Source organism: Nyctibius grandis, chromosome 22, assembly GCF_013368605.1.
Source record: "Nyctibius grandis isolate bNycGra1 chromosome 22, bNycGra1.pri, whole genome shotgun sequence".
Classification (NCBI taxonomy): domain Eukaryota; kingdom Metazoa; phylum Chordata; class Aves; order Nyctibiiformes; family Nyctibiidae; genus Nyctibius; species Nyctibius grandis.
Window position 1 is genome coordinate 5038428 of NC_090679.1, and position 26331 is coordinate 5064758.

Sequence of the window (26331 nt, forward strand, 5' to 3'; positions counted from 1 at the left end):
TTCTTATGTGTCACCTTTTCCAAGAAGAAAATTCTCCGAAGTCTGAATAGATTGATAGAAATGAGGAGCACTGATTAGGTGAGAATAATGCTGAAAGTTCCCAGGGCACGTTGTGCTAGACTGTGAAGTGCCGAGAACTGCAGCTTTTTGGAATACTGATTTTTTTTCTGATCTGCAGACAGGACAGTACTTGGCTTTAGTTCTGCTGCTGATTTGCACAGCAAAGGATTCTTGCTAGCTGGAGTTCAGCACCTGCCCCAGATCTAGAGAGCGCCTGATTTTGCAGCACAGAAACAACTCTGCAATGTGAGCTCTCTTACAGAGCCTGAGCAGGCGAAGTCCCTCAAAAAGAGCAAGCCTAGTCGCAGAATTAATGTGCCTCTATCCTGAATGCTCATCTCCTTTTTGGAAATCACCCTGTGTTGCTCAGCTTGCTCTATGAAATACTGCAGACCACTCAGGACAAGTTGGTGGTGTTGCCCTTGGAAAGAAGATTAGTGACCACGTTACGTGTTGGTTCACAGCTGTTCCCTCGGGTTCACTGTGCTTTTCTCAGGCCAATGCCAGTAAAGTAGACTAAATGATTTCTACTCTCTGCTAGCTGGGTTTTTCCCTGTTGTACCAGCTCTGAGTCTAGCTCTTTTCTGGGATTACACTCTTCCACATCGCTGATTCATGGCTCTTGTTACAAAGCCTTGTGATGGAGCATGGCATGAAAGGTGTCAGCTTCCTGCTGGGAAGCCACATGTCCACTTTTCTGGGTAAGGCAGTGGATGCATAGACGTGTTCGTACAACACCAGCCATATTAAACCTGATTTGTTATACTAGTGCTAGGGTCGAAGGAAGCTTGGTAGCATGTACTGCCAGTGGCTCTGGGAACATGGTGAAAGAATCTGGTGCACCTCCTTCAGATGAGTCCCTGTTGTTTCTGGTTGTTTAATCGAATGCATGCTTGCCTGTTGGTCATCGTTCGGCTTCATCACTCTGTTACTCTTGGCTACATTCCTTAGATTGCTCTTTGAAGTACTTGAAGTGCTTTAGAAGCAAATACTTTACTTTAAGCGCTGCCTAAATATCAACGTAGAAAAAAAATCAAGTCTTGAGAGAGTCCTTGGTGTAACTGGAGGGAGCTTTGTCTAATGCAACAGCACAGGACCAAAGTACAAAGCTAGATGCATTTGTAACTTGGGAGATGCATTAACTGAGTGCTAATGAAGTTGAGGGGACTTGCGTGGAGCACTGTGAAAGCATGTCTGGGTGTATAAGTGTTGTTATTCCCATTTTACTGATGAGTAAATTGCCTTTTTTCCTTCCTGTTCTGCCAGAGAGCTACTGAGGTGTAATTCACTTCTATGGCAGGGCTGGAAATAGATTCATAAGCAGTTGAATGCTGTGAAACAGCACTCCTGGTTGTTGTAATGCGTTATCGTGAGCAAATAATGCTGCTGATGCTATTGATGATCATGACTAGGAGGTTGAAAGAAGCTATCAGTGCTATCAAGCAAGAGAGCTTTTAGGTTGCGTTGCAATTCGTGTTAGACATTCATCTTTTCGAATACCTGGGCTCTGCAGTCCAAGTCCTGCTAAGGATGTAAGAAGTAATTTGCATAAACTGGTTTGTGTTTCCAGCAAAATACTGCAAGTTCTGCAAAACTCCTCTTTCAGGGGAACGATGTATTCTAATGTTTGTTCCTTTGATTCCCTTAGGAAATTACTTGTTGTGAATTCTGCTGTGAGGCCATTAAATGTGCTGGGAGGATTTTCTTGCTGGGCTTGAGGTTTGCAGCTGCAGGGTACCTGAGAAGGAGCAGAAAGTTGGGTTTGGGGGTTGGTTGTTTTTTGGGAGGGTGGGGAATATGCTTCATCATTTGTCCCCTTGCAATCCTACAGTTTAATTGTAGCCATGACTTATTAAGTGCCACTTAGTGTTTGAAAGGGATTGATTGTGGGTGCTTGTCCTGGGATGAACTCTTCAGAGAGGCTTTTTCAGGTCCTCCATGGATATAAAATTGTGTTTGAGGCAGAGAAGCTCCTCTTCTGGGAAGTTCATACTGATGATTGGGAAAAAATTGTATAAGGTGAAGCCTGGATTACTGTCGGGGCAGCTAAAGAATTTCTGGAAAACAGTAGAAGACATTGCAAACCACACAAGCAGTGTTGGTGGTAGCTTGGACGCAGCTCCAGGCAATGCCTTTGCCCTGACTCCAGCCCGGACCTGAGTTCCTGAGGCTGAGCGCGATGCAGATGATTTGCAGTGCTGAAAACTCTTTTCCCAGTGCCTAGTGTGTGTGCACTGCTCTGCACGTGGCGTCTGTGCCCCTCGGCACACCCCAGCCGGCCACCCGTCGGAAAAGGGTGTTCGAGGAGCTGATCCAGGGTTTTACTGTGGGAATGAGCACATCTCTTAACTCATTAGACACTGCCTAGAGCTGTGTCCAGACTACCACCAACCTATGAGACTGTGAGCTGTATACCCATCTATTGAACTAAAATTGTGTGTACTTGGGGGAGATAGCCTTTAGTGCCCCAACAAAACGCACAGAATAGAATTACTCTCAGAAGGTGACTGTCCGTCAGCCTGAGCTGTCTTTTGTGCAGAGATGTTTGCAGCTGAATTGAAGAAGCGATGCTGAATGTATTCACAATTTCATATTAACAGAGTAAAATGGAAAGTGCAGCCAGGTTTCACGGCCTGTAAAATGCACGTATTGCAGGAAATACATTTGTTTAACAAACCATGAAAAAATTATTCAACTATATAAAAAGTTAGTATGTAAATATTTTTAATTTTTTATTTCTTTTCGGTTGGGAATTGGTGTGTTACCAAATGGCATTTCAATATCTTGTTTCAACGCTAAGTGATGTACTATGTTTCTTACAAAGCACAAAAATAATCAAGAGTACACGTTTCACTTTCCAGTGTGGGTAGTGTAACGTGAAGCTTTATTTGTGGTGTAAATTGCTGTGTTATGACAATGTAGGGAAATGTGGTTTTTTAAACAGTAAGGACTAATGCTGAGAAATGGAATGTGCTCATACTATGCTGCTCATGAGATCACTCAAAAGTGAGTAAGATTGAAGTGTACCAAAAAAAATAAAGGCTGTTGGTCCTGAGAGGCTCTTCGTACAAGTGAGGACGAGGGGTGGGGCAGAGGTGTCTGGTTTAAGCAGGGGACTGTGTCCAGCTCGACGTTACCAGCCAGTGGTACCTTCAGCAGACATGAAGGTAGCGCTGCGCAGGGCTGGAGAGAGAGAAGAGGTTCCTCTCTGTGAGGTGTACGCGCTGGAGCAGCTCTGCCTGGGAGCAGGAGGCGAGAGGAGCCTTTGTTGCTTACAGTGCTGCAGCAAGCCACTAGGCAAGTCCTGAGATCTTTTTCTTCTGTGTGGTTGGTTTTTTCCTCCTCCCCCTTCCCCCCGACTACTCAGAGAAGCAGCAGATCACATCGTTTATGGAAGTTTTTCAACTTGCCTAACTAGAGCCTGCCAAGGGCAAAGCTCCTGTTGTAGGCTTTTACTTGCCTCCTTCATACCAAATGTGACACAACTGCAGGACAGTAGTTTTTCCACTGACTCTATTATGTTTATGGAACAAATGTGTTTCTCCCTGAGGGCAGGGAAGGTTGTTTTGGGGCTCCTGTAACTGAGAAGGCAATGGAGCTGGCTGAAAACAATCCTGGAGCTAAGGACCCATCCCCTCCGTATGTTTGGCAGGGAGGAATTTGTGCGTAAGCCATTTTATATCTATTCTATTAAGTTCCTTTAAACTCATTCTATTAAAGAAACCATTAGGCTGGTTTAGAGTCTAAAAAAACCTGCCTGCTGATTTTGAAAGGCTGCTTGATAAATGAGAGACCTAGGCAGATGTATCTCTGGCCAGCTTGATGTCCCATCCCACCCTACAGCACTCTAGTACTCTGGTTTCCTAAAAGTAAGACAAAAAGACCCTCTGCCAGAACTCTGCTCCACAAAAGGACTGGGGTTTGCATTGAAATAAATGCTATCTGCCATGTTTATTTGCTCAGATAACAGGAACAAAGTCAAACATTAATGTTGGGGTGCGTAATGGCTTCCCGGCCAGCACAATTGGAGCAATGTAAGATTCACTGTTGGTCAGATAGTTTATGAACTTTCAGAGAATTGAGCATGGGCACAAATAAAAAATGCTGCCATGCAGAGGTTGCAGGGGAAATGTAACCATCTTATTAGCACGTCACTGCTGAAATAGGATTATATGGCTGCAAATTCAATCGCTCTTTTCTCCATTTCCCTGTCTTTGCTTCCTGCATCTGATTTTGGTACCTGCAAGGTTTGTGTTTGGTTTTCCTTCATCTTTCTTTAAGTTACAAAGGAAAGAAAATACTTTAAGTCAAATGACATTGAAAAATGCAACTGGATTTGTATGGTTTGTGTCTTATATCAGGTTCCCTGCTACAGTTCTGTTGCAGCTCGCCCTGGTCACGTACAGGTGGGCAGCCCTGTTCCACACACACAGCCCTGATGGTTTGGTGATGGCATTACCTGCTGTTTGTAAACAAACAACTAGCATGTTAGAAATAATCCTCAAAAGTGACGAACTGAGCTGCTGCCAATTTCTTTCCCTTTTCATTGATCCATAGTTGCTCAGAAATTGCTCTATTTTGCTGCCCAGAAAGTAATCCATAACCTGGGGGTTTTAGGAAAAAAAGTAAATCATAAGACTTCTCTCGGAAGAGATAACAAATAATCAAGTCCTCAGTAACTGCTTCTGCGTGTTTTCGGAAGAGGTTTTATAAGTGGTGGTAGCAGCATCACAGTTTCTCCTATTTGTACTATTCAATATGCTAAGTAGACATAAGCATATGAATTTGAGATTATGATTAAGAATTTTTCTATGAGCTTATTGAAAAGTGCCATTTTTCACAAAAGAACAATTCAGTGTTAAATAAAAAATATAGACCGTGAACCAAAAACTTAGTTCTAATTTTAATAATCTGGAAGGGAATTAATTTTCAATTGAACCGTTTAAAGCTGGCTCTCTGAAGTTTTTCATACAATGAAGACAAATGTATTGTTATAAGAAGCTTTTTTCTCTTTTTTAAGGGCTTTTTTCCTCTCTCTGTATAGCGGAAGAGAAAACATTGTTTATATCCAGAAGATATTATCTACAGTCTGAAGTTTTGATAACCCACAAGGTTACCCAATATAGAAAAAATAGATCATTTTTCTTTTTTTTTTTTGCTTTTTGCAGCACATCTATTCTCTTCCTGATATCTGTTAATCATCTCTGCTGCGTCCTGATGTTTTTAAGCCCAGTATTTACAGTGGGACCTCTCCGTGTACTCTAGCTCTTTTTATTCACTGATTTCACCCTTCCTAAACCAGGACACTATTATCATGCTTTCTCTAATGACTGCATTTACATTTCTTTGTTCTCGTCAATGGAAATTAGTTTGCAGCCAACAGGAAAATTTAGAACTGTGCTTATTAGATCTGACATGGGAGGTTTTTCTTTCCTGTCCTCAGGATACCCCGTAAAGTGGCATTTCCCTGGCAGTGGGTGATTTCATGGGTATAATGGTTCAACATCTTTTGCTTCAGCAGAGATTCAGAGCCTCTTGAAGCAACCTGCTCATTCTCTTTATTTATTGCTAACCTATCTTGGTGATCGAGAAGGTTAAAAAGTCTTGTGATTACAGTGCATGTGGTACAGCAGAGTTTATTAAATTTTACTATTTGTCTTTTGTGTGCTTTCAGTTAAGGTCCTAGTACGTACTGCTCTGTCTCTAGTATGTGTTGTGGTCTACGTATACAATTTAAGTCCGTGGTTTGTTGTAGGCTCTTTGCTCTTGAAACCAGCTTCTCTTGGAAATATTTTTGAAGTTTCATTTCAAAAGGGGAAAGTGTGGAGGTTTCTGTAGTCACTAATCTATGAATGATATCCCTGTGTGTGAGCAGCCAGTCGTTCAGGATTCAGTTCTGTTATTATCTCATGATTATCTTCAGTATCACCATCGCTCTTGCACTGCAGCAGCCAACTGGAGCATCTGCTGTGGTTTTCGTATGTTGGTCTTGAGTTTTCCTTGAATTGTTCCTTTCTGTGGTTGAGAACAGCTGAGCCAGAGTTAGTGAGGCCAAGGACCACGACTCAGCAGTACTACCTGACCAGGCGTTTTCTCAGCACATATGTGATGCTGTTGGGAAGCCATGTTCTGATATTTACTTCTGCCAGTTTTGTCTGTGGCCAGATACACTAGCAATCTCCAGTGGAGAGCAAATTGTCTCTATTCCTGCACCAGTTTAACATCCTCTCCCAAAGATCCATCGAGAGCAAGCTAAATTTCTAAAAGTAAAAGCTCAGAGTGAGAGTAATGAAGGGAGGTTCAACCTTTCCAACAGCTTAATACTGTTGCAATGTGTGTAAGTCACGTTCTCTAACATGACAGAAGGCAAATGCATGTTCACTTCTGAACTTTTTTTTTTCTATTTAAAGGAGAAGTATAGAGCATGAGGTTTGTTTAAATGGCTTTAAAGAATTCGTGGTGGAGTTTCTCAGCCTTAAGACTTCAGCTCCAGGCCCTGAGTTGGTCACAGCTTGCTCAGGAGCACCACAGGATTTTGCAGATGGGCTGCTGCAAGGTTTAGCTGCAGAGGAAGGTCTCAGGGCTCTGTCTACCCATAGGAAAACCATGACTGGTGCAGCATGTGCAGTGTGAGCTTAGACAGTCTTCATACACTGCTTTTCCTGTAACCTTCTCTACAGGGAAACACACAGCAGTGAGAATTGCTCAGGTTTGGTGCCTACTTGATCCTAGTGTCCTTTGGGGGGATATAGATGCAGCGTCTGTGGGGCAAAATGCACTGGCTGGTGTGGGAGAGGAAACCAGGTGGGCTCAGTGGTGCCTCCCAGGCGGCGGCAGCAGGAGGTGAGATACTGTAGAGCCAATAAAGTGGTGAGAGGGTGTTTAGGAAGGTTTGGGCTGCTGGAAGCACAGACTATGAGGAAATGAAGGAAATGGGTGATGCCAGATGGACTGTGAGGGCAGGAACTGCCTGGGCTGGAGGCAGGGCCAGGGAGCTGCAAGTAGTAATTCTGACCAAATAGGTAGTAATTCTGACCAAAACTCTTGCGCCTTTTGCGGGCTATTGCAGATCATATTGTGTACCCAGTTCTTCAGTAAAAAGAAGCTGATGCCATGAGAAGCCATATACATACCTTTAAAATAATATTTTTTTTTAAATTTTAATCTAATTTACTAATGCAATTTTCTCCCAGGGGACGTGAGGACAGTACAAAATGACCATGTTGCAAGTGAAGTGACTGCAAAGAGCACCAGTTTGAGTCTTCCAGACCACCTGAGACTTCTTCACCCTTACTAATCACTTTTATATTTCTACAGCTGTCAAAGAGCTGAGCTGTGGAGAGGAAGCAGAACGCTGGGGGCCCCTCTCGTTGCTCCTCAGCAGACTTCAAAAATTGCATGCAAAGTCCTCCTTACCCCTTGTCAGAGGTGCTAGGATGACTGCTGCATTGCTGTCTTGCTGTACGCATGGGTGCTTGCATGAGTGCATGACTGCATGCATGCCTCTCTTCACGTGCTGCCCCACGTTCCGTGCTCATGCAGGGGACAGCAAGCTCTGACTTCCTTTCTTGTCCCTTGGAGTGAGGGAAAGAGGCAATTCAGAAAAAAAAAAACATGTAAAATGCACCTGGAACCAATCTTACAGTCACTGGGAAAGAGGACCCCATGGCACTTGCAGAACCTACCCAATGTCACCTTAAAATTAACAAAAGACAAAGTTGTATATGGTTGTCACTTTCTTTTCGTTAAATTTTTTTCTTACTTTTTCCTAGACCCCGCCCGATGGTTTTACGTGTATCAGAGAGGTAAAATTTACACCAGTTTGACTCTATCGGTCATATAATTTTTGTAGCAATAGTTTTCTTAAGCTAGGAAACAGGTTCCGCTGGCTGAGTTGATTTCCATGCTGGCAGCAAACAAAAATACAGGTACTTGAAAATTGCCCAGTTCCTGGGTAAGGCTGCAGCCTTGGGAGCATCCAAGTCCACTCTGATGAAGGTTGAGCTTCCACTCAACCTCCCAGTCCTTCTGTTTGTGCGGTGCATGACATGCTAAGTCAAGTACTCGAGCGGTTCAGGTACTCTGTTGAAGTTTTTAGATGGTATCAGTGGGAATGTTCCAAAAATCATCAGTGAAGCAATTTTCTAACCCTTGTAGTGAGGTTTATTTGCAAATTCACCTTTGAATGGCTGCTTGGAGGAAAGCCCTTGTCCCAAAAGCACGTTTTCCGTAGCATCCTCATGGAAAAGCGGAGAAGCATCCAGGAATCTTTCAGTGGATTTCCACCTGTTTTGACAAGTTGTTTCCCTTATAAATGTTGCTACAGACAGGTGGGAATGTGCAAGGAAAATAGAAAAGAAAATGCTGTCCCAAGTAAGGTCCAATGCACGGGAAGGACACTCTACTGTCTCCTACCTGGGAATGGCCAAAGCAATGCGATTTCTAATGATGGGTAGAGTTGATAAGTGTCTGCAGAAATATTTCCTATGAGATCTGGCCAAACAAGTGTTCTTTCTGGAGATTAATTTCAAATATGTTGTGGAAAAACTAGAGTTAATTTTTTCTTCAGGTCCTTGCTTCTAAAATATAGCTAATCTTTTTTTAATAAAATAAGATGCAGTCTAATAATTCTTGCACATAATTTAATCTTTTTCTGCTGTATTTGTAAAATTACCCATTTCATCTAATATTTGTCAGTTTTACAATTAACACTGGGCATATTAGCTGTATTTTACATCTTGGTCTTTTTCTTTAACAAAAAGTGAATTTATTATAAGCAACACGTTTTCAAAATCCTCCCATTAGCCATGGAGCCTGGCGTTACGGAGTTTCACCTTGCAGCCCTCGGAAGCTGGGGACAGGTTCATTTGCATTTTTATTAAATCATCATTTACACCCTCCCTTTAAACTATGTTTTGGGCCTTGGGTTGTCCTTGGCCAGCCCTAACGGTATAATGAGGCATCTCTATAGCTCGTTTGCCAGACACACAGGTTGGAGGGCTGGAAACGCTGCAGTTGGAAACACAGCGGTTTAGGTGGCCGCTGTGGGAAAGGTGTTTGATGTTTCTTGTGTTTCACAAGCGAGTTTGGCCCAGGGAAACCAACCCTGTGCTTTTGTGCAAGATGTTGCTTGTGTAGAGGCAGCTGCCAGCAAGAGGAAGGATGGGCAGGTTAATAAATTTTAGCTCGATGGCCATTCAAAACCACAGCTGAGAAAGCAGCTGGTAAATAACACCCAATCGTTTCCTATTGTATAGTACACGAATACAACCTTGGCGTTGGCTGTGACCAACTTAATCTCTTCCACTTCTGCAGAAAGGATTGTTGGATCTGCAGAATATTGATGAGGTGTTTTTGCATGGAAATAGGTCACTAAAGGGACTACTAGAAGATGTGCTGTCAACAGAGGATTTTAGGGCTCGACTTCTGTGCTGACTGTGGCACATCACCTTCCTCTGCTGATAGTGCTGCCGAGTTACTGATGGGGTCTGCAGCGGGTGTTGCATGTTTAGGAGCTGGTTTGGGGCAGCGCCTCGGTTCTTGTAGCTGTCCTCGATGTGCGTTACATGTTTATTTTTAAGATAAATTGACAATGAAACAAAGTTTTCCATAACATGGTAGATAAAGGACTTGTGTCCAATGGAACGGAAAGATCTGGAAAAGTGAAATATTGGAGCAGGTGGTTTTCCTTCGAAATCATTAGTTTTCTTGTCTTTACCATGGGTAAGGGAAGGACTGAGTCCCTCAGCCTGGTTCTGTGATGGAGAGAAGCACCCAGCTGTGGCTGAAAATCTGTTTTCCGCAAAGACGAAGCAATTTTCTCCCTGGGCATGTAGATGTCAAAGACAGCTTTTACGTGAATAGGCTTAAATTACTCCAGTTTATCACTTGGAGAAATGCAAATTCTGTTCACCAGAGTTTACCAGAGATGATTAAGGGGGTGGAACATCTCCCTTATGAGGAGAGGCTGAGGGAGCTGGGTCTCTTTAGCTTAGAGAAGAGGAGACTGAGGGGTGACCTCATTAATGTTTATAAATATGTAAAGGGCAAGTGTCATGAGGATGGAGCCAGGCTCTTCTCAGTGACATCCCTTGACAGGACAAGGGGCAATGGGTGCAAGCTGGAACACAGGAGGTTCCACATAAATATGAGGAAAAACTTCTTTACGGTGAGGGTGACCGAACACTGGCACAGGCTGCCCAGAGAGGTTGTGGAGTCTCCTTCTCTGGAGACATTCAAAACCCGCCTGGACGCGTTCCTGTGTGATATGGTCTAGGTAATCCTGCCCCGGCAGGGGGATTGGACTGGATGATCTTTCGATGTCCCTTCCAATCCCTAACATTCTGTGATACAGCAGTGAAACACGGGGCCATTTGCAGGCAGTTTAAGTGTGGAAATCTTCAAATTGTAAAGATAACAAAAGGTAAAATTAGAACAAATAGGGAAGGATGCATAAACCAAGCTTTGTTAAGTAATTTCCAAAGTGTATTCAGTTAAAATATTGATCTACTTTAATGAAAATTCATTCTCTGCTCTGGAGCAAGCAGCAGAGAAATGAAATACAATATCTTTCATTAGCAAGAATCCATAAAAGATGCATGTGCATACAAGTATGTCAGGATTATTTTTCTTTTTAAATTGAAGCCACTATTTATTTTGTCTGATATACAAAATGTGCCTATCCTATGGGCTAGGCAAATAGAGATGATGTTTTGCACAAAAATGCAAAATGAAGTAATTACAGCCTGGACCTACTTTGGAGTAAGATGATCACAGGTGCTTCTACCAGAGGCAGACTTCATACCCTGTATTAAAGCGGCCATAAAAATATGGCCAGAGGCAAGTTCTAAATCAGAAGGTGCTACTTCTCCTTCCTCCAGTTTTAAACACATCGCAAGAAAAACAGCTAAGCCAATGCACAAGCATCTTCTGCTCCAGCTTAAGAGTGCACGTGATCTTCAGCCTAGGACACAACTCCCTGCAGCTGTCTGGTGTGGAAGGGATTAGTCCAGGGATGATTTCAACAAGTGCTGGAGCTGAAAAAAAAAAATTTTAAAAAAGAATTCTCATTTATCAGTTACCTGCAAGCAGGAGAAACCTCCTGCTTTTAGTTACTGAGTCCACCTAATTGGTAAGCGTAGATAACTCAACAAAAAAAAAGTGCTTTGAGATACTGGAATAATAAATGTGGGCCTATTTGCTAAGGTGCAGTGCTCACTAATCAGCTGTACAGTACCCAGACCCCGAGGTGAGTGTCTCTGAGCAGGGCAGGGCTTAGTTCCAGCTCAAAAGGGATGCTGTAAGCAACAGCTGTATCTCATCTCTGCTGCGGCTGGTCACACGTGTCACCGAGCTGGGGAGGTGACCACGCATCCCCTGCAGTGTCTGTGATCAGTCCCGAGGTCTGTTTGTGCACTTGCTAATTGAAGGAGAAGAAAATTAACTTTAAACCAGTCGCGTGCCTGTTTGCCACACTCAAATCTCTCAAGGTGTTCAGCAAGCTGTAAACAAGGCCAAACGGAGGAAGAACGTGACATTAGATAAATTATCATCATGTTTTCCTAATAAAACTTTCAATTTGCATGTGTGTATCTATGTATATACACTTTTGCTTGCACTCACCACCATAAAGTGAGTTTCAGTTTAATAAACGTGCAGTGTTTATAAATGCAAGGGCTCATATTTCATACGGTGACATCCCTGAAGAGCTGGGAGGGATTGAGCCAGTGTGATAATGAAAATGTAAATAAGACAAAACACAATAAATATGAAACAAGGCAAGGGCAGATGAGGAAGTGACAATCTCCTTTTTTGCCACTAGGGTTACTGTGGTTAATTTATAGGGTGTCAGAGAATGGAAGAAAAAAAGGTTTAAAAGAGCTGACTTAATAGAAAACACTGAAAGGAAACAAATAATGAAAAAAAAAATCTGTGGTGGGTGGGAACTATTGAGTTGGAAACAATAGATTTGCACAGAGGAGCAGTTTGTGTCCTTAGGTCCCTAGCTACAGGTCCCCTCCCACCCCGAGGTCTGTGCTACACCCACTGCGGGCTTTCACCAGGAAGGGAGGAGGGGTGGACAGAGATGTTGCTGAAGGGAAATCTTTGAACATGCGATGGCAACTGAGAAAAGTTTAAAAGTAAATATCCGATGAACACAAGGGAGGGAGTGTTTGGTCTGTGAGGCCTGTTAATGCGAAGAGGTTACTCCTAAAATAAGTTTTATCTTTTAAGACAGATATTGTGAAACTAGACGGAAAATACCTCTTTGTTGGCAAGTGATAAACAAAATGACCTAATAAGTCTTTCTTGTATTTATTTTCTGCAGTGAGGCTCGAAGAAATGCCCAGAACTGCCCTGTTGCGTCAGGGCATCTTCTACTGAAGGAACAATTTCTACTGTTTTTTGACTGTGTTTACTGGGAAATTGTTGGTCTGGTGTCATTCTGAGTGCCCCCTTGGCCCAGATCTAAAGCTTCACAATTTTTTTTTGCTGAGTTTCAAAATATTTCCTTTGGGAAAGGAAGAGGAAGCAGATGAAAGGATTAACCCACAGGGAACCATCAGATCCTCTTCAGAGGCAGAGATTAATGCTGGTTCTGGGATAGAGAACGGAAGGAAGAAAGAGAGTGTCCCTTTGAAGGGGATGAATTTTTCATAATTTCCTTTCTGCAGTTTGTTATAAAGAAAAGAGCCACATTTCTCAGCATGGGAAATAAAATCAAATCTACAACAATAATCTGGCTTATTTGTAACATAGAAATATCTGCCTTGTGGGACCAACGCTCATGAACTGATTGTTGGAAAACCCTATTCTTGCAGGCCAAGCTGAAGAAGATGAATTGCACTCTTTCGAAATAATGATTCACTGAATGAGGCTGGTATTGTCAAAGGACAATATATCATTATTAAATTACAATGTTCACCAAGTAATATTTTATTCAAGAATATTTTGAAAAAATAATTCCAAGACCCTAATTTTGGCTCTGCTCATATAAGGGACATCTGGATAAGCCAAAGAACTAAGAGTTTTGAGCTGTAATTCTGTAAATTTTGTTTAAAGCTATCACGGAGCTATAGAGCAAGTTTTCCATGAGTGAGACCTTTTTCTTTAATTACTTGGGTTTTAGAATACTAACACAAATTCTACTAAGTGTTTTGGAAAACTGGTTGCTTAAGAAGTATATGGCAAATAAAATACCCACCAAAAATCAGTCATACCAAAATGCTTTTGCAAAGAGTGTGACTTCTCACTGCACCTTTCCTGCCTCTGTAGAAACCGTGTGAAGAGCCACATTGTAGGAACATAAAACTGAGTATGAGAGCAATCCAACAGGCTCGTTTCCCTCATCAGCCTCACCACTTATGTGAGGCTGCATAGATTTTCTTCCCCTCTCTCTCTGTTGAATTATGTTATAGGATATAAAGACTAGATAACCAGCATTTTACATTGACTGAAGTTCTAAATAACTTGAGAGTGACTCAATCAACAGGAATTGTCAGTGGAAAGCTGGGCATGTTTAACTGGTTACAGACCAGAGCAAGGCTCAAAGTCTAACTTGCTTATATACCGCACAGCACAAAATGCGTGGCTCCCTATGGAGAAACGAAACAACTGTCAAGGTCATGTAAATGGCTTAGTGCGTTGGAGGACAGCAGGGAAATGGAGGGGAAGGAGTTGGGGGTTATGTGTTTTGTTAACCAAAGGTAAACAGGTATTTCCCATACAATGTATGGATTAGTGATGAGTCTCCCTAATGTGGCTCCCTTCTAAATGGATTTCCTCTCCTTTTTCAACCACTCATTCCCCTTCCTTCATTTTAAGGAATTTCTTCCCCACTTTTTTCTCTCTTTACAGCTTCTGCATTCCTTCATTTTGTGGCATGTGTTCTCTTTCAAAGAAAATGGCACTTCCCCCATTATTTCACATTATCTGTTCTTTTTCCTGTAGCAGACATCCTTTTCCATCTCCTTTCCTCTAACAGGAGCTATAATTTCTAGACTCTTCATTTTCCCTTTGTTTGGAGAAGGTGTCTCCTTCAGGCCTCTTCTGGCCTCTTGCCAGCACTCAGTAATTTTTTCTGCATCATAAATGGTTGTGATGCTCTCCTCCTGACCCATGCTATTACACTCTCTTACCTTTATTCCCTTGTTATGCAAGGGACCTTGAGCAGTGTTTTTAGCTACGTATTTTCACTACTCGAGCCCCACAACTGAAACTCCAGACACAGAGGAGTAGGAGGATGGCTCATCCTGAATTCACCAATATTTCAAACTGATTTCTTAATACTGAAACAATGAACCAATGTTAATTACCCATTATCACTCACTTATGTGTGTCCTCCCTTAATAAGCTTCATATGTATGTACAGAATTAATTAACTTATGAAAAGAGAGCTTTATTCTGGTCTGCTCTTTCACTGAGCCAGTCTGCTCTGAATTCGTGCCTTTCCTCTATTCAGAGTGACTCCGTTTCCTTGCACGTTTCTTGTGAAATCCTTGTCTTTCAGCAGGAATTCCTAGGTTATGCTTGAGCCCAATAACCTAAAACACTTTTACAGGGCAAAAGTTGCGCGGCTTTGATAATAAGGGGAGTGTCAGCTTTTATGCCAAGCAACTTTTGGATGCAGGTGGGATTTTTCATGTCAGCTGAAACCTGCATCTGGTCCTTGAAGTTTAAAGAATCTCAAATTGACATACATTAAGCATCTGTATATATTTGGGCATCACCTACACTGCTGGGGAAATTGGCTTGATGGGTAAAAACACGCATCGGAAAAGAGGTGAGATTATGGTAACACGGGATGTGATACGTCTCGAGTATTTTTCTTCCGTGTGGGAGAACATTCTCTTGAATAAAATACAGAAGTATTTTTCATTCCTTATCTGTTACCCCCAAAAAATCCATGTGAATGCAGGCTGGATTCATTCCAGATATAGCAACTGTGGACATCATTTGAATTTCTCCCAAGATTAAAGTGACCTTTAGTGTCTTTATAGCAAGCTTTTTGTTAGCACACAGAAGAGTTTCCCTCACTGTTTACCCTCAGTATAATGTCATTGTATAATATGCTTAAGCATGCTGCTCTCTCACTTATATTTGCACAGCTTTCTTTAAAGCTAGTACTTTGAAAGGCCTGTTTCTCCATGCTGTTTGAATATTAGATAAGAATATCTGGTGTTGCTTTTCGGAGCAACATATCTGCTGCCTGCCCTTCTGTTCTCACCACCAATCTCAGCTTTGTGAATGGGGAGCTAATTGGCAGCCCAGTAAGAAATGTGAGCTATTGCTTTACTCATATGGCTTTTATTTTGCTTTCAAGAGGTTGAAAACAGTTACACAGATCAGTTCTGTTGATGGTTTCTTTTTTCTCTGATGCTCTTGAAATCCAGTCTGTCCTATCCATCATGTCAATAGAGCAAAGGTAACAACTAAAATAAATATTTTCCTGTCTTCTCTTTCAGATAAAATTGAAGATGAATTAGAAATGACTACGGTGTGCCATAGACCCGAAGGACTGGAGCAGCTTGAAGCACAAACCAATTTCACTAAGAGAGAACTTCAAGTGCTTTACAGAGGATTTAAAAATGTAAGAACAATGCTGCAGTGAACAGTCTAGTATGTATGTCCCTACCAGCCTCAACTGCTCAGCTGCATTTTGTACCATTCCCCTGCTAAACATTAGTAGTTTTGTGCTTGATCTCCCCTACCACAGCAAAATGAGCACAATCTGCCTCTCCATCTAATATTTATGGTACCATAATCTGCCTAAAACTGGGTTTGGATGAATGTTCAGCACATAATGTTCTCATTAAATTTGTTCCCCAAATGTCAGTAAGCACACTGCAATTTCCTGAACTGTGCCAGTACTTCAGGATAACCTGAAAATGTTTTTGTGGTTACTTATTTAATTCTTGCTGTCAATTCCTCATATTCAAATATGAGCAGTACTGTTTGCTTGTGATAAGCTGCCCAGGATGGTTGGTTTTTTTATCCTTTCTCTAGCTGGAGAAATCTTGCTCTTGTAGTAGACGTTATTAGAGCACATTAGGACTATTAGGTCCTACTTAAGTAAGAAATAAGGCTGGAGAGGCAGGAGCTAAAAAGAAATCAAAATTAAACAGGTATCAAGACTGAGGAGACAAGAGAGAGGCTTCAGATTTAGGTGAAAGCAGGAACCAGGCCAGCTGGCATGACTGCGTGCACAGAGCAGCACTGTGCTCATCTTCGTGAACCATCACTCCAGCCATATTCTCCCTGGTGGCAGGGAGTCTGCGGCCCCGTGAGCCTCAGCTACGAGGTCACCTGCTGCCGCCTCTTAGGGACTCATCATAATAAATAGAAACAGGGAATTTTGAGGCTACATGGAGCAGATGTTTTATGGACCTTGAAGAATGAATACTCATTACATGGTTGCCTGAGGGTCTGGATTTAGTCACCCAGGTGGTTTGTACCAGCTGATGTTTTTATGATGATTAATAGATCAGTATTAAGCTAGTTCAATAAACACAGTGTGGATTTTAAGTTGTCTTGCAGGACAGCTCCAGCATTTCAGCTACTGTCACGGTGAAATGCTGAAATTTCTTGGAAAGAGAAAGTCAAGTCTATTGGGTAAAAACTTGCCAAAAGAAAGCTGAGCTACCTTAAATACAGACAGTGTTGAGGGAAACCTGCTGCATGTTGAGAAGGGCCTTTCTTTTTGATAGATTCTTGAAATTTGATTGAATCACATCTCCAGTGTAGACTTGACTGGTGGTTTCATCCTTTATTTCACCACTCAACTAAGCAGGCCAAGGCATAGCTCAGCTTTCTGTATTTCTCTGTTTGGTGCACGTGTTGTATTTGTACAGCCTTTGCTGCACATAGGAGGTCATTTCACGTGTGAAGTTTTCTAACCCCTGAACACTGATATTCTGAAGCCTCTTCATGCTTTGGTCAGTCAGCAAGAAATCATATGGCTTTTAAGAGAGAGCTTGGCAGGTTAGCGTACAGTCTAACATGACATGAATGCCTACAGTGGGAGACTAAACTCAGGGAGTTCTCAAGCGCTGTGTTTTGGTAAGATCTCTGAAATGCCTGTGTGTTGCTGTGTTTGGTGGGAATCCTGTGTGGGAGAGCTCTCCTCCACGCTGAGAGGAGCGGCTGGCTGTGCCAGCAGCTACAAAGCAAAACAGAGAGGCAGCCTTGCAGCTCACTCAGCAGATCTGACATTTACCTCTCCCCCCTCCCAATTTTACTTTGCGCTACAGAAGCACTACCTCCCAGGGCAAGAATGATAGACAAGTGTATTTAATTTGTGACCTAAAACCTCACTGAAGGTCTTGATGTTAATTGGCAATGCTGGCAAGATCTTGTTTTACATCAGGTTGTTAGGACAAAGCAGTTTGTTTTCCTCCAGCTGCTACGCACATAATGTGCACGAAGCTTTAATACCCAAGGTTTACATTGAAATGAAAGGGCGGCTTTAGCGTTTGTAGCCTGTAAATCATGGTTTCAATGGGATGAGTAATTATGCACAGCAGGCAAACTGACTCAGCTGTTACCATCTCTGCTGTTGTACCAAACCGTCTGCTTTTTGGGATGATGTTACAGTGCCATCTGGAGATTCAAAATCCCGGTGGGAATACAGTCACTTTTCTCTCTCTGGCTTGCACTTACTGCTTGTTCTCAGTGCTTGCACAGGTCCTGTTTAATCATGAAGCAACACCTGGATTATCACAGGGCCATTTGCAGGCACTTGTAATGGACACAGGGAGAATGAGGCCCCACTCAGCCTGGCTGCAGTCACAGGAGCCGAGTGGTCAGATGTTCATGAACACAGATGGTGTTTGGCCAAAGGCGGTTCAGTGCAGCCTGGAGCAGCCTCCAGACTAGCGCCTTGGCTGACCAGGGTCCTAATTCTCAGTACTTTTATTCCTGCTCTTTATTCATCTCTGAAATCTGTTTCCCCAGTCTCTCCAAACCTTCCCAGTGTGACCCTGGTCAGGTCTGGTGTTTCTGTACCAGACTGATGGAGGCTTCCACCAAATGCAGATCCTTTGCTGCTCCAGAGAAGCAGAGCACTCTAACCAGGCCAGTGTCCTTGCTGCCTGGCCAAATGTCCCCTCTCTCTTTGCCTTCAGCCTTCTTTTCCAATTGTGAAAGGGTGCTGTCCTCCAGCATCTCTTGATGCCAGGACCAAAAGTTCACTTTTCTCTTAGCAGTTATCTCTGTCCCCAGGGTGCATTCTGCATTATGCAGCATGGTCTATTTTGCACCTTGGAGTTAGCTGCTCTCGGGCTGGAGCCAGGTTAACACAAGGCATTTGGCTTGATTGCTTTGGCTGTGGTTCTGCAAAAGCAAGGTAACAGAGATGAAAAAAACCAAGAGAACCTCTCATGGATCTTGCCTTGGTTTAGCTTAACAAAATAAAATGTGATACTTTGTCTCTAATACATCAGGAGAGAGAATTGTTTGAGCTGAAAGGCAATATTGGCATGGGAACAAAATGGCCGTGAATAGCCATAGGCTGGAGTTAGAAGAAGTTTCCACTCCCCAGAGGAGTAAAGTTTGGGGTACAGTCATGGAATGGGAGGGAGGAGAATGAGCAACTATTTTTAAGATTAAAGTTGATATGACTAACAAAGTGACCAACAATGACAGAGGTTTGAGCTCAGTAATTCAATACCTGCCCTTTAGACCATGTTTCTAATGACTTACATTCTTTGCAGTTGAGTGCATGGATTTAAAAGGACTGGGATTTTTATGGGATTTTTTGCTCAATTTAGGGGCGTTCTGTGCTGTTAGGGGAAATGGTTGTGAGCTGCTTTTTCATACTGCCAGGAACTATTTCTTGAATGAGTAAACCTTTGTTATCGCCAGTGGAATTTAAACTGACACTAAGCTTACCTGCTCTTTTTCGCAAGAGAGATTTCTTTCGAGTCAGCTGAATTAAGTAGTACTGTAGCACCAATGAGGCCTCTTGAGCATTATTTGCCTCTTATAAAAGCAAAATTGTGATCAATTAAGTGCAAATGAATTGGTACTAGCATATGTGTCTGAAAGCAATCCAGTTACAGAGAGCTAAACAGGCTGATCAATGTCAGTGCTGCCTTTCCCCAGCTCTCCTGGAGGTTTGATGCAAACTTTCATTTGGCTTCCAGATGGAGCATCAGAAGAAATAAGGATCATGTGGAAATTCAGAAAATTTGATCAGGCTCAATGGCCAAAACTGCTACAGGAGACCTTGCCTCTGCGAGGAGGGTGCGTGCAGCGGCAGCCTGCCCTTTGCAGACTTAAACTTCATTCTCAGGGTTGCTAGTGGTGGGTCGGGGCTCTTAGTAAACACAGGCTATTAATGTAGCATGGAGGAGACCCAAGGGACTCTGCAGTTGCGGAAAGTATAGAGAAAATCATGATCAGTCCCTGCATTTATAAACTATCTTTGAGCATATGAACTGATAGTTGTCAGTGAATATAATAGTTGTATTTATCAAGATGAGAGAAAGAAATACATCTTCAGTTAGTGTTTGGCCAGTAGCACTATGCTGGAGAGGATGCTAAGGTGCTGTGCTAGACTTAGTTTTAAAAAGAAGGACAATTTGGTCAAATACTCTGAAGTTCCGCAAAGGCACAGTGTGGGTCTTGGAGCAGCAGCACTCCAGTGCCAAGGAGAAAATTTCTGCCCAAGAATGGCTGTTGATAGGGTACTTGGTCTGATCTATGATTAAAAGATACCATAAAAAAATCAGATTATTTATTTAATGTACATTAAATTACAAGCTTCAGGAAACATGAAATTTGGGAGAATATTTTTCTGGTAGCTGTTACCTTCTGTTAATTATTCTTCTTTTAATGATTTCTACCTTATTAAAAGTGGCACAAACAGATGACAAAGTAACTACTTTTCTCATGACAAAGAAGCCAGGCAATGGCTGTTTTGTGAGGAGCTTTGGAACATTTTGAGGATACTCATCTAACCAGGAACTTTGCCAGACAGAATTAGAAAGTTTTGTTAGGTTTGTCTGTAAATGGAAAAACAAGGTCTGGTCCTGCAGCCACTGGCTGTGGATAGTCCAGTTGGTCTTTTTATTCCCTTGCTCTGGAGCAAGCCTCGAACACTGATGCTGGAGAAGGGATGGCCCCGGCGAGGTCAAGGCCACAGTGCCAGGTTTGGGTTTAAATTGGAACACTTAAACATAACCAGTGGAAGGCCAGTTGTCAGGACATAAAGACATAGAGTAAAAGATAATTCCAGGGCTTTTCAAGCCACAAATTATCCTTTATTTAGCTAAAATCTCTCCCGAATCACGGATGGTTTTCTACCCAAATAGCGGGTAGAAGACAGCAGGATTTCTTCTGCACTGGAGGAAGGAACTCAGACCTAATCACCCTAATTTCAATAGCAAACAGGTATGTGATCAAGAAGCTGCCTCCTTGTCACCTGAAGTACCCCTCCTTGCTCTCCTTCCGTGACTTGCACAGGATAAAGTGATTTCTCTGGTTTATTCTGTCCTTTTCCATGGTTTGTGAACGTACATCAGGAGCAGGTAATGCTGGCAGATCAGAGGCTTGAAAAAAATGCCTTTTTTCCTTTATAGGCTTTTCATGGTGGAAGAATTTCTTGTCCAAGTCCTTTTTGTTCTTAAAAGGTATCTAAAGAACTCATTGATAAATAAGTCATAGACTTGAATCTTCCTCCAGCTCTCTGTCACCAATTCAAAGAGATTTTCTTAGACTTTCTAAGTTTGCTCATCTCAAATTCAACAACCTGTAATGCTACCAGAATAAGGATTTGTCTGTCTTGGACCTGTGGAGTGGGGTGTGACACGCACTGAGTGTATGCATCTATGGAAGCTCCAGGCTGCTGGTAGTGAGTAATTATAGCAGTACTGGTGTCTGCCCTGCTTTGCAAACCTACCTAGGGCCATGACATGCACTCCCAAGCCTGCTCTTTAATGAAGTCCAGGCCAAGCACAGAATTATAGGGAGATTAGGCAGGTTTCCACCCCAACAGCATCATATGGTGTAGCAGGCTTATTCCAGGTAGTGTAATGTGGCAGTAGTGTGTTTGGATGTAAAGGCTGTGCAGCTCTGTGCTCTTTCAAACTCATTTCTGTTCATCCCCAAGCTTGTTTATGCTACCACAGCATCTCAGTCTGCACAGAGGCATGGCCCTCCTAGATGTGTTAGTGCAGAAGAATGAACTTTCAAATGAATTTCCATTACTTTAGAAGGTAAGTCCAGGAGGAAAATATGATATGCTGCCTGAAAACTAGCCAAGGTTAGCCAATGACTGGATTAGCTTTAGCATTATTGAAAAGATCTGGAAAACAGTTTCCATCCCTTTTTTCCAATAATTCAAATTAGGATTTATTAGGAAAAGAACAGAGAAACAGGAAGAGAACATTATGCTGCAGGATGAGTGAATGGTGTACCGGCATCTTGAACATGGCTTGCAGTCCTGGGCTGCTGTCCCGAAAAGGGTAAGGTGGAAACAGAAAGATGCAGAGGAGGGATGGTCAAAGGATGCTCAATGCCTTCCGCGCTTCCCAGGGTGGGATGCTTCAGCCTGGAAAAGAGAGAACAAAGGGAAGATCTACAAAATCACAAGTGGCAGATAGAAAAGGTGTCGGGATCAACTGTTAGCTCTCTCTCTCTCTATACAGGAATTCAGGGCTATCAGGCAAGGTAGTAAGAGTTAGGTTCCAAAAATTGAAAGCTGGTGATTCCTTGTGCAAAGGGTTATAGATCTGTGAAGCTCCTTGCTGAAGGACCTGTATTAAAGCGAGGCAGCAATTCTAGTGTGACCCAGAAAGAGGAATGCATGGACTGAGTATACTGCCAGTAACTGATTAACTTTCTTGACCCCAAATCTGGCCTTCAGCTTAATCACAAGCATCAAACCAAGATATATGCACCAGTTTCATGAGAGATTCCGAGTTAACCTACTCAGAGAATCCATCTTCAGCACGTCCTTCCCGGAGTGGCAGTGCTCTTGCTCCCTCTTCTCTCCATGTGACACACTGCTTCAGCTGGGGCTGAGGAATTTAAATTGCAGTGAATGGGGTCAAACGCCTGCAGTGGGGAACAGGCCCGCGGTGTCTCTGCCAGTTGGTATTTCTGAATGTGGGAGAAAGCTGACTTTTCTGTACCTGTAATTGTGTGCTCTGTAAAAAAGGATTGGTGCTGTGGTTATTTTGTTTTGCTCTTAGTTTTCAAAATGGGTTGATAGGCAAATCTGTGAAGAAGAGTGTCATCAACTGGGAAATATTTTATATAATTGAAAACTTCACGTAGTCAGATAGCAGTGCCCTAGGCTCTCTGTGGTATATGAACGTGTGTCATAACAGCACTGAGCTGGTGGGGGGTGGTAAAGCACCATAGTCAAGCTAAATTTGCTCTTGAATTTTACTTGAATTGTCCAAGTAATTTAAGTTTAAAAAAAAGAGTTGTGAATCCTGTTTCCTTACTCTCAAAATGGAGACAGTTCTTGTGCTGTTTTTCTCTTCCAATGCCTGTGGTCCTGCATCCTGCTGGGTAAGACCTGAGGACCTCCATTCAGCCATCACTTACAGGGTAAAGCACCTGGGGGCCCAGCTCCTCATACCTGCCATGTCTCCCTTTTCACAGGTGCTCTCCAGACTCTGCAAACATGCCCAGGGAGCACCTCCTACCCCAGACTACCGTAAGGGCTTGGATTTTGCTCGGCTGTAGCAGAGCAAGTGTGAGCCCTCCAGGCAGGGTTCCCTTTTTTCTTTCCTGAATGCCTGTAGGGCTAGTTAGTAGGTCAGGAAGTTCAGGGCAGAAAATCTGCCACCTTCTTCCTAAGTGCTTGACCTTATTTGAAGCAGCCAAAAGTGAAATGAAATGCCTTACATTCTCGTACCAGAGCTTACAAATAAAATAACCCCCAGGTTGCCAGGTTAGAAAATTTGCATGGGCACAGTGTGGCTTCTCAGAAGTTCACAGAAGACTGAGCGGATAAACAGGTTAAAAATGATCTAATCTTTTTCAGCCTAATAGCAATGCTTGTTTGTAAGGACTTATGAGTATAGTATCTACCATTAGCCTCCATGGAGCTGGTGTCATGTGTCTGGCTGCAGTCTTCTGCTGAGGATTAATGAATCATATATGTGGAGGCATCAGACAGGGAAGTGTTGGCTGGCACTAACATGTTTGTAATTATTAGATGAAAGCTTCATGTGACAGAAGGCATGAGCTGCCTTTCTAGGTCATCCTACAAAACAGCATTTAAACACTGCTGAAAACACTGTTAGAAATGTTAATAATGGTGAACCAAGTCTATGAGATGCTTAAGGTGAAATTGCAGTCTGAATTATTTTCGTTTCTTCAGCTGCGCAGCCTGTGCATCCAGAGCACTGTGAGAACAGCATTGTGATTTGTTTAATTGCTCTCTTTGGGTTTGTAAAGTTTTGCAAATGAACCTTTACAGAGCAGGGTTTTTTTCCTTGATTTTTTTTTTTTCTTTCTTTTTTGGTTTCCCAACAGGAATGTCCTAGTGGGGTTGTTAATGAAGAGACATTCAAGCAGATCTATGCACAGTTTTTTCCTCATGGAGGTAAGCAGAGTACTTTGCGTCTGTCGGGTCTATTGAAGCATGCCTTAACATTCATTACTGCCAGCTGGCTGCAAAACTGCTTCAGAGAATATATGCAAAAAATGTGACTCGAGCTTAAGCTTTGCAGGATCTTAAACAGAAACACAAACTGCAAGGTGATAAAATTAGTTAGACCTTTTGAACAGTTATTTCACAAGAACATAGACAAACCCACATCGAAGGTTGCTACTAGTTGTCAGCCCTTGATTCTCCACTAAACAGTGCACTAGTCCAAGATAGAAACAGGATTGATGCTTTTTTCTGTCCTGACTTTGTGGATGGCAGAAAGCTAAATCATGTCCCCTCAGTGTGTCTTTCCTTCCCTGCTGTTGGACAGCTGTGCAGGTCACAGCTAGCACAGAAGAGTCCCAGACCTCATCTTGGCCTACAAATCAATCAAAATGTCCCTGAAATTCTTAAAGCAGTTCCTAGTTGATGTGTGAGCACCTAGCTACCCAAAATGATCGTTTTTGGTGTTTATGTGACTAATTAAGACAGGGTCACGTCATGTACTGGACTATTCAAGTATTGTATTAAACCTCTCGAGTAATGTATGTTCTTGCCTTTTAAAAACATCAAGAATCTATGTGTTCTTCTAACTGCCTACGTTTTGTGGGGATACTGTTCTCAAATTGAAAGAAATGCGTCAGGGATTTACATGGCTTTTTAGTAAAAGATGCAGCATTTGAGGCTTTTGAATATATTCCACTCTGTAGTAGCTGCAGAATATACTCATTGTGGAACAATGAAGTTTCTGCAAGAGTGTGTGTGTGCATGTGCATTTACTTTGAGAAGGTCATCAACAAGTGGTTTCTCAACTAAATGTCACGATAAAACACATTATGCTTTTTTTACATGTTTTACAACGCACGTGACCTCGAAGGCGTACACCTATAAAAAGTTCACATTAAATTTTGGTATGAACTTGATTGTTTCCTATTATTGTTGCTTTTGTTTCTGTTATAAAAAGTAACCATTCAATTTAATTTTCTAACAAATATGCAAAAAATCAATTATTTATGATATTAATGTATTTCTGGATGTGTGATGTGTTTTGTGTTTTCAACTGAAGTTCCATTAAGTCCAAGGAACTCCAGTTACCCCATGTAACTGCACTAACTCCTTTAAGTGACACAACTCGGGTGACCCCTTCCTTCCCATGTGTGAAAAACAACCAGGCACAGAGACTTCATCTTTTCATGGACAGATAACTTTTTTCCCCTCTACTGAGGTTTTCAAAGACTTACCTTTTCTTGAACCACTCCCCTGAAATGTGGTTCTCCCTCAGTTAATGATGATAGCAGTACAATCATGCTTAATAATAAATCAGTTTAACAGCACATGTGATTTCGCATTTTACACTCTTTTCTTTCATTTGGTTTCCAAACTGTTTGTATAACCTTAACATAATAAACTGTGAGATTTCAGATTCCTCAGAGATTTTTTCACTTTTATGGCTCTCTGTACAAATAAACTCGTACATTCCAGAGGTAGTAAAGTACCTCTGAATTATAAAAACTTTGTGCAGTGTCATCCCAGGCTTGGTATTTTTGTTACATAGGGCTTCTATCCTTGACAGGTTTTAATTTTTGCTAATTGTCAAATACTAGTGATCTAGTATTTCTTAATGACATCATTCACTATTGAAATGAGACCTCTAGTTTAATATTTTCAGTTCATCATTTAGTTTAGCTTAATAGGAGTTTTTTGTAGGAGTGTCCCACAAATAATTTTATGGTATTCTTCTAGAGCTATTTTATTTCATAATCCTTCTCTTAAAAATGTAGTAGGCAACTTTTTTTCCTAAAGTCCAGTGTATTGGATCCTTACAGATGACAGTGACTTAAGTATTTAATTTTTCTGCACACTGTTACGCTTCCCTGGATTTGAATAATGGAAAAGTGTTAATAATTTTGTAGAGATCAAAGGTAAAGAGATGCTGGATCTTTCTACCTGACTGTGTGCATAGCATGGGGCACCAGTGCTTCATACACTGAGTATGAAGGCTCAGGCTTGGCTAATGCTGTGTGCTGGAGGCAAAGAACAGAAGAGACAAAGAAGTGCATGGTTGTTAGAATAGCAACGAAATAATTGAGTTTAATGTCAGTTGCCTCCATCTTGAAAAGCTGGGCTCTAGTAACGCAGAGAGCAGTGTGAATTACCTCCAGAGCAGAGAAGAGGCCAGCGAAGGTCTTAAGGTCATACACCTATTTGATTTTTTTTCTGCATAGCGTTACTGGTTTTCCCAGTTAACAGCCATCCTTCATGTGGCCATAGAAATTGTTCTTCTCAACAGAAAATATTTTCTAAAACCAGCAGTTTAAGACTCAAAAGGACAAAAATATGCCTCAGATGAGATTGCTCTTTAACAGTCATGGGCCAAACTTGTGTTACTGGAACTAGACCCTTCTGAAGTTGGACAGTCCCTGGGGATCTCTGCTGCATCTCACCCAAAGCAAAAGGTAGAAGAAGGAAGCGCACACTTTGGTGCTTTTGCTGCATTTCCCACCAGAACTAATCTCCATTTGCCCCAGAGATGCTCCTGGGAGGTTTTTTTTGCTCATTCTTTCAAGTACAGCCCCATAACCAGATCATTTCTACTGTAATGAAAGTTTTTACGTTTCAGGGTTGTTTTAAGGGAGGGCGTGGGGAGTGTGCAAGTCCATGTTAAC

At 42.1% G+C, this 26331-nt stretch overlaps 1 protein-coding gene across 6 annotated transcripts in view; it reads left to right on the forward strand.

Annotated features, from left to right (window-relative positions):
- The window catches only part of KCNIP1 (potassium voltage-gated channel interacting protein 1), a 259487-nt gene that overhangs the window by 226599 nt on the left and 6557 nt on the right, over nt 1–26331 (forward strand). For 2 of the 6 annotated variants that reach the window (XM_068417191.1, XM_068417190.1), the window contains 2 exons: nt 15525–15649; nt 23551–23620. In XM_068417191.1, the coding sequence (XP_068273292.1) occupies nt 15525–15649; nt 23551–23620 (195 nt within the window). Of the gene's footprint in view, nt 1–7832; nt 7866–10829; nt 10852–13707; nt 13734–15507; nt 15650–17912; nt 17934–23550; nt 23621–26331 lie in introns of those variants that run through there. The other 4 variants (XM_068417193.1, XM_068417192.1, XM_068417195.1 and 1 more) reach the window with 4 other exon arrangements.